The sequence below is a fragment of the Lactuca virosa genome, chromosome 5, assembly GCF_052849685.1.
Source record: "Lactuca virosa cultivar CGN04683 chromosome 5, Lactuca_virosa_CGN04683_v6, whole genome shotgun sequence".
Classification (NCBI taxonomy): domain Eukaryota; kingdom Viridiplantae; phylum Streptophyta; class Magnoliopsida; order Asterales; family Asteraceae; genus Lactuca; species Lactuca virosa.
This window is the reverse complement of record NC_136430.1, coordinates 105,130,167-105,138,927: the sequence shown is the minus strand read 5'-3', so window position 1 is coordinate 105,138,927 and position 8,761 is coordinate 105,130,167. Positions and strand designations below refer to the sequence as shown.

At 36.1% G+C, this 8,761-nt stretch overlaps 1 protein-coding gene across 3 annotated transcripts; it reads left to right on the top strand.

The window, feature by feature from the left end:
* Positions 1-962: 962 nt before the first annotated feature.
* Positions 963-7,375, top strand: DXPS3 (1-deoxy-D-xylulose 5-phosphate synthase 3). 3 transcript variants are annotated; one of them, XM_079051864.1, is made up of 10 exons: positions 966-1,451; positions 1,928-2,047; positions 2,169-2,333; positions 3,155-3,305; positions 3,444-3,712; positions 4,500-4,782; positions 4,985-5,274; positions 5,490-5,768; positions 5,874-6,158; positions 6,994-7,375. In XM_079051864.1, exons 1-10 carry the CDS (start codon positions 1,284-1,286, stop codon positions 7,141-7,143), a joined length of 2,160 nt encoding a protein of 719 aa, XP_078907990.1. In that variant the 5' UTR covers positions 966-1,283; the 3' UTR covers positions 7,144-7,375. The 3 variants fall into 3 exon arrangements, with proteins under 3 accessions (XP_078907992.1, XP_078907990.1, XP_078907991.1); XM_079051866.1 differs by lacking the exon at positions 6,994-7,375 and having other exon boundaries at positions 963-1,451; positions 5,878-6,028; XM_079051865.1 differs by lacking the exon at positions 966-1,451 and having other exon boundaries at positions 1,934-2,047; positions 2,203-2,333.
* Positions 7,376-8,761: the final 1,386 nt, after the last annotated feature.

Sequence of the window (8,761 nt, the reverse complement as noted above, 5' to 3'; positions counted from 1 at the left end):
ATGTTCTAGGATAATTTCTTCCAAACAAACCTAGTTATAATCGATGAACACATGTTATATATTCAAGAACAATTCTTTTTAGAAATAATTTTAATCTAAATTAAATCAAGTTACAACACAACAATTTGAAGCATTTTGTGAAAGCACATTTCAACAAATTTCAACAATAATACACAGCCAATCTGATTTCATAAGACAAATTCACAAAAAAAAATTGATTTCACCATTTTGAAATCATATTTCATGAACCCTAAAAAAATACGATGAGGTTGTTACCTGGAGGGGGAAGTGGTCGGAAAGAAGAATGCAATGTAGGAAAGAGGGTGGCGACATTGGAGTTGACTCTGGCATCAGAATCGGACAGGAGGAGAAAGACGGCTACGGTTCTGGTTAGGCAGTGCACCTGCTCTGGACGTCGGTTGCACAAGGAGGAGACATGAGGTTGAAGAAGACCGGTAGAGGGAGGCGTCGATGGTGAGAGATGCGTCGATGGTGTATAGTGATGTTAGAGGCGTTGATTTTGGAGGAAAAAAAATCAGCATGTTTTTATTTGGCTTAGGTTTATAAGACCTTTGAAGACATTGATCCAGGTTTGTGTTAAGAAGACCTCTTGCAGACGTTTTTAGGTCTGTACATTTTCAAAAAACAAACACTCTGTAAGGGTATATGTCTGCACCTGGTCTGCGCCGTCAGACAGAAGTTGTCATGCAGACAAAAAACAAACACCTGTATAAAAGTTAAAAAAAAAAAAATTAAACCGAAACCATAGAAGGTTAACAGCCACATTGACCACATTTATAGTTTCTTTTGTTGTTTTGTCAAAATGTATCGTGGTTTTCTTAAATATTTTTAATGCCAACTATGATAGAAGTTAATGAGCTCAAAAATGAAGAATCTTTATACAAAAATTTAATATGAAATTCTAATCGTTTTAAAGAGGCCATTTGTATTGATCGTGGGAGCCTAAAAAATCCTATCGTGAGAGGGGCCGGCTTTCCATACAAAATTGGCGTCTCCATTTTATCAAACAGAAGTATGTACACAATCTATAGTCTTATGGAATCTATTCCTTCACTTCACTGATGCACGTTCAAACACGCAGCAACCCTAATTTCTGCTAAACATATAATTCTCCTGTTTTAATATAGTATATTTTCCCTCGGATTCATCAAAATATCCACCAGCGATCCTCGTTCTTGTTCAATTTTTTTGTAATTAACGTGTTTGATCATATCTCAATTGCAATCACTGTTTCGTGAGGTGGGTTCCCGTCATTTCTGATAATGACGACTGCTTCTGCACATTGTTCTTTGGGCGTCAATGCTCAATTTCATGAAAATTCAAGAAATTTTCCTTCTAAATCGGAGTCTTCAAGTGTTAATTTTCATTCTAATGGGGAATTCTTCAAAATCAGCTTGAAACCTAGCTTGGGTTCGTCAATTTGCTCCAAGGTATGCTACTCTCATGTTCGTCATTCTTGTTATTATTTATATTCACACTTTAGGATCGACTTACATCAACAATTTCAAGTCGTTGGTTATCCTTTTAGAATTGTTTGTAACTTGTTTTTGCTTATTATTCTAATCGTATTCATATGTCTATTCTTGATGCTGAATTCTAATTGGGGGTGGGTGAAGAATGAGAATTGACCAGTGTTAAACTATTTATGAAAAGTACCTAATTGCTACTAAATTATGTTATACAGTTTAATATATGTTAGGGGTGTTCATATGTGCTTTTTAAAGTGATTATTATTACTTGAAGGATCATAATTAGATCATCAACTCATTGAAAGCATGTATAGTTGGTAATCTTTTGTCCTACCCAAAAAGTTGGGAGATGAACTCACTTGTAATCTATTTTGTGTGCAAAAGACAAGAATGCCCTCCTCATCTTTATTAATGCCAAGTGTTATTTCTATATACAGGGATGTGTAGGTCGTGTATGTTCTCTACCCGAAATAGGCGATTTGTTTCCAGAAAAGCCCCCAACACCTATACTTGATACAGTTGAAAGCCCCATGCACTTAAAGAACCTATCTCACAAGGTTTAGTAACTTCTTACTTTTTGTCATCTAAATGACCGAAATACCCTTTAAATGACCGAAATACCCTTTATATTTTCTTTTTGCATATTTTGTCATCACTAGCTGACCAAGCTCTATGTAGGAAATGAAACAATTGGCTGATGATATTCGCTCAGAGTTGTTGTTTATAATGAATAAAACTCAAAAATCCGTGAAGGGAAGCATGTCAGTGGTGGAGTTGACTATTGCTATACATCGTGTCTTTTCTGCTCCCATGGACAAGATATTGTGGGATGTTGGAGAGCAAGTAAGGATTTTTTTTATGTTCATTGTATCTTTGGCAAATTTCAATAAATAACAATGTACTTTCACTTTAATTTAAAGTGATGTTGCAATTTGCCCTTTAATAGTTCTAACATGAAAGATTATGAAATTTGATGCTTTTATGATGATGAATACAATATGATTATTGTATCTGAATTCTTGAATTTTAAAGTTGGTAAAAAATAGCAACACCCTTTCACTTCGTTTCTAGTTTGATCACAAGACTTTGAAGATTGTTACTGAAACCTACCAATTTTAGAAACTATTATAAAAGTCATTCAACCACGTCAGATTTTACAGGTTTCTTTTCAAAAGTACCCAAAATAATCAATTGTAAGGTACAATGGTTTTAATAAAATTTGAAATGAAGTGAAAGTACGTTGAAAATCATTGCAATTCCTTTTAGTAGTTCTAATATAAAAGATTATGATGTTTGGTGAACTTATGATGATGGATACAATATGATTATTCTATCTCAAGTTCTTGATATTAAAAGGTGTCAAATTGCAATAGATAACAATGCACTTCCACTTCATTTCTAGTTTAGCCACTAGACTTTAAAGATCGTTTCTAAAGCCATCCAACTTTTGAAAAAGGTTATAAAAGTCTTTCAGCCATGTCAGCAGCATTGTACAGGTTTCAAACAAATTAGAAAGAAAGTGAAGTATGTTGTTATTCATTGAAACTTTCCCTTTAATACTTCTAACATTAACCTAAACACTTGATGAAGTTTGGTGCTTTTTGCATGATACCCTTTATGATAGATAATAAAAGCATGTTGTTATATTTTTGAAACATGAACAGACTTATGCACATAAGATTCTCACTGGAAGGAGATCACTTATGCATACCCTTAGACAAAAAGATGGAATGTCTGGTTATACTTCACGTTCAGAGAGTGAATTCGATCCATTTGGTTCAGGACATGGATGCAACAGCATTTCTGCTGGACTCGGTATATCTTTCAACACACTTTCACTTCATTTCCAATCTACTCAATATACTTTAAAAACCATTATAAAAAGCATCCAACTTTGGTCAAATTTTACACAAAACAACCAGTTTGAAAAGTAGGATGGTGTTTTGAACACAGGAATGGCGATTGCAAGAGATATTAAAGGGAAAAGAGACCGAGTAGTTGCAGTGATAAGTAATGAAAGCACTATGGCTGGACAGCTTTATGAGGCTATGAGTAATGCAGGGTATTTGGATTCAGATATGGTTGTAATATTAAATGATAGTCGCCAATCTTTGCATCCAAAACTTGAGGAGTCACCTAAAACACCAATTAATGCACTCTCGAGTACTTTAAGCAAGTTGCAATCTAGCAAATTGTTCAGGAAGTGGAGAGAAGTTGCTAAGGTATTATTTTCTTTAAATCAAGTATTGCTTGGGATTTTGCAGTTTCATAAGAGTGAAGGTGTTTGATTTGTTGGATTCCGTGGGATTTGGCCGGAATTGGAATTCAATTCCATTCCAATCCCGCGTTTGGTTGAACATGAGTACACATTTAATGGATTTCAATATTCTATCCTAAAACTCTTGGAATTCGATTCCCACCATTCCCTTGTTAAAAATACTGAAATACCCTTTTAACCCTAGAATTTCTCAATCTGCTTTCTCTCTTCTTGCTCAGAGATTCCATTCCATTTCCTGCCAACCAAAAGCATGACAGTATTCAATTCCTTCATATTCCAAGTCCTGCAGACTCCAATTCCTTTAGCAATTCACAATTCCTTCAAAAAAAATCTGCAAACCAAATGCATCAACTCCTGTTCTTTCAATAAAAATGTAATGTTAGACTAGACACATAGTTTAATATACACTTTTGATAGTTGGTTGAGATATCACATGCCCATAAATGATGTAAAACAGGGGATCAAGATCCAATTGGTGAATATCTGTAATTAGACAAATAGAATTAGAGAAATGAATTTAAGCTCCAAAAAACACTTTTTACCACCCTAATTAGACATTTAGACAAATGGTTACGACACTTTACAACAAGTCCTTCATGTTGCATAAACTATTTTCATTGTTTTTCACACAACATAAAGATTTTAGATAGTGCAAGACTAACTTTATTATCTTTAAAGTTATGTTTTTCAACTGTACTATGAATTTAGGCTCCAAAAATGTAATCTTGTAGGGTTTAACAAAGAGAATTGGTAAGGGTATGTACGAATGGGCTGCAAAAGTTGATGAGTATGCACGTGGTATGATTGGTCCACTAGGGTCAACCTTATTTGAAGAACTTGGTTTGTATTACATTGGTCCAGTTGATGGACACAATATTGAAGATCTTATATGTGTTCTTAATCAAGTGGCATCCTTGGATTCAACGGGTCCCGTTTTAGTTCATGTCATAACAAAGGAAGATAAAGTAGTACCAAATGAGAAGCCAATTGGAATATCAAATAAATACAAAGAGGGTATGCGATTTTATGCCTTTTTACTCTTTCTTGAACATAAAATCATTACGTGAATAGAAATCTATAAGTTATAAAAACACTTGGGAAGTAGAAATTTTCGTCCCAAAAGACCTTGTTTTAACTAATGTATAAAATCTTTTGTTCTTAAAACCGTTATTAAAACTAAATATTTAGTTTTTTTTTATCCTCTTGTATGAAACAGATCCTTATGAGATGGACCCACAACCGAGTAATTGCACCCAAACTTATAGTGACAGATTTGCAGAGGCTTTAACCATGGAAGCACAAATAGACAAAGATATCATAGTGGTTCATGCAGGAATGGGAATGGAACCCTCACTTAAATTATTTCAACAAAAATTTCCAGACAGATTATTTGATGTAGGAATGGCTGAACAACATGCTGTCACATTTTCAGCTGGTTTATCATGTGGTGGATTGAAGCCATTTTGTATAATTCCTTCCACATTTCTTCAAAGAGCATATGATCAGGTTTCCCCTCTTTCTCTCATCCAATTCCAATTCCTTTGACATATTCCATTCCTTCCAAAAACATTCTTTCAACTAATCGCCTCTTAACACATCGTGATTCATTCAGATCCAATTCTTTTGACAGATTCCATTCCTTCAAGAAACATTCTACAAACCAAACACAAACACCCCTTTATTCCTTCACATTTTAATCTCATTTCATTTTAAATATTTAGGTGGTTCATGATGTAGATCGACAGAAAATACCTGTAAGATTTGTGATTCCAAGTGCGGGTTTGGTAGGATCAGATGGGCCCACAAATTGTGGAGCTTTTGACATAACATTCATGTCATGTTTGCCAAATATGATAGTCATGGCACCTTCTGATGAGATTGAGCTTGCTAACATGGTGGCTACTGCATCTTGCATTGATGATAGACCTGTTTGCTTTCGGTATCCAAGAGGTGCAATTGTGAAGTCAAATAGCTCTTTATGCCATGGAGTCCCCATTGAGGTAAAATAAAACACACACCTCAATTGTTTTTTAATTAGTTATAAAGTTATGTTGGTTGTTTAATATCAAGGACAATATGGTTATTATTATATAATATATATCCAGATAGGTAAAGGAAGGATTCTTGTAGAGGGAAAAGACATAGCATTACTTGGGTATGGAGCCATGGTTCAGAATTGTCTTCGAGCTCACTCCCTTCTTTCAGAACTTGGAATTGAAGTGACTGTTGCTGATGCAAGATTCTGCAAGCCTCTTGATATACAACTTGTGAGACAATTATGTCAGAATCACTCCTTCTTGATAACTGTTGAGGAAGGGTCAATTGGTGGATTTGGATCACATGTTGCACAATTCATAACTCTTGATGGAAAACTCGATGGATCGATTAAGGTAATTGTCATCAATAGTTGTGGTTTTGGCCCCAAAATTGCAAAGAGGAAACTATTGAAATTACAACTGTTAAACAAACTTTAGGGACCAAAATCGTTACAATTGAAACTTAGCACCAAAATTGCAAGAGGAAACTATTGAAACTACAATTTTGTAAACAAACTTTAGGACCAAAGTCGTTACAATTAAAAATTAGCACCAAAAGTGCAAGAGGAAACTGTTGAAACGACAACTGTAACTGTTTAACAAACTTTAGGGACCGAAATCTTTACAATTGAAAATTAGCACCAAAATTGCAAGAGGAAACTATTGAAACTACGACTTTTAAACAAAGTTTAGGGACCAAAATCATTACAATTGAAAATTAGCACCAAAACTGTAATTTTAAACAAACTCAGGGACCAAAAATATAATTTACTCTAGTAAAAGATATAGAGTAAATTATTTTTTTGGTCCCCATGTAATGGATATAGCTGATTCTTGCAATTTTGGTCCCAAAAAGTTCTCTTGCAATTCTGATCCTTATATGAGGTTCCTAGTAATGCTTTTGGTCCATATTCCAAGTAAAATGACAATTTTGGTCTTTCAGAGTTTGATTATAGCTGACTTTTGTAATTTTGGTAGAGACAAAAAAAAAACATTACAAAAACCTCAAAAAATTACCAAATATGCAAAGAGAAAACTTGTTGAGGACCAAAACTGATAAAATCAGCTATACTCAGGTACCAAAAATGTAATTTACTCAAAAATATAGTTACACTTTAAATATGAGTAACAAATAAAGATACTATATCTTATTATCAACAAAAAAAGTAAAGTACATTGTTATTTTCAGTGGAGGCCAATTGTGTTACCCGACAACTACATCGAGCACGCATCACCAATGGAACAACTGGCTCTAGCCGGGCTAACCGGGCACCACATTGCTGCAACGGCTCTAAGTCTACTTGGTCGAACCCGTGAAGCTCTTCTTTTGATGTGTTAGAAGCTATATAATGACATCACATCACAAGAGGACAAAATGGTAAATTTTGGGTTTCTTGATGATTTGTATATTCGTTTTATGAGGTTATCTTTGTTTTTTCTTCATTATTTTGCGGGGTTGGAAAGTAGCATCGATGTTTGTAGTTGTGGCATGAGTTTTATACGATGACCTCATAACATTGGTCTCAAGGGAGTAAATATGATTGAAAATTTGGTTCTTGATATCTTTAAAATTTTGGCGTTTGTTCAACTTTGGAAATTTATCTAAAACAACAAATGTAACATCCCAAAAATACAACCCAAAAATTTTCGTTTGAAAACCTTACTAAATCATCATATCAAATATTAAAAGATAAATCCATGGATCATGTGTCTCAAAATGTCATAATAAGTTTATCAAATCAACTGATGTCAAAACATGTCAAAATATCTGAATAAAACTTCCAGGATAAACTGAAGCTGTAGTGGGTGCCATGCCATCATCCCGAGCTCTTACCCTTACTAGCGGAAGTACCTGAAACCAAAAACTGAAACTGTAAGCACAAAGCTTAGTGAGCTCTCCCAAACTACCACATACCATACAATAACAAATAAAGCACTTACTGGGCCTTGCCCACTGCATCGGACCGAAGTCTGAACTAACTGGGGCCTTGCCCCCTGCGTCGGATCGAAATCCGGACTAACTTGGGCCTTGCCCACTGCATCGGACCGAAGTCCGGACTGACTGGGGCCTTGCCCCCTGCATCGGACCGAAATTCAGACTAACTGGGGCCTTGCCCCCTGCATTGGACCGAAGTCCGGACTAACTGGGGCCTTGTCCCCTGCATCGGACCGAAGTCCGGACTGACTGAACATGACATAACATAATCATAACTACTAGCATAAACACATATACTGCATACTGCATCGGACCGAGGTCCGGACTAACTAACACATAAACTTGCCTGAATCACAAAGACATCAAACATACCATACTACTGCATCGGACCAAAGTCCGGAACTACTGCTATCTAATCGGGTCGGCAGTGTGGCCGTAGACCCGTTCCTACTGGAAGGAAAACTCACCTCGAAACACTGGCTGCTGAGATACTAAATCTGAAACTGCTCGACTGCTGCTCCGGAACTCCCCGGCTACAAGTCCTATAAACATTAAATCAAATACTGATAACAAATCTCAGGGCAAAATGACTATTTACCCCTGGTCAAGTCAACTTCCTGGTCAAAGTCAACTTCCAGTTGACCGGACTAGCCGAGTTGGACCGCCAACTCGCCGAGTCCCTTTCATCCATTCTAGTCCTCTACTCGCTTCTACTCGTCGGGTTTGGCAAAGACTCGACGAGTTCTTCTTCGATACTAACATCGAGTCTAACTTCATCCGACTCGCCGAGTTGTATGAACAACTCGTCGAGTTCTCCTTCATCATATGAACACGTCCAGTCTGTGGCTCGCCGAGTCGTATGAACAACTCGTCGAGTCTGAAGAACAACTCGCCGAGTCCCAAGCATGCTATTACTATACAGTCAATTCTAATCGATTTCAGTGCTTCCAAATCATAGATCTGAGCTTCTAGGACTGGTTTTACACGTAAAGTTTCCAACTTTACGTGCATGCACAAGAGT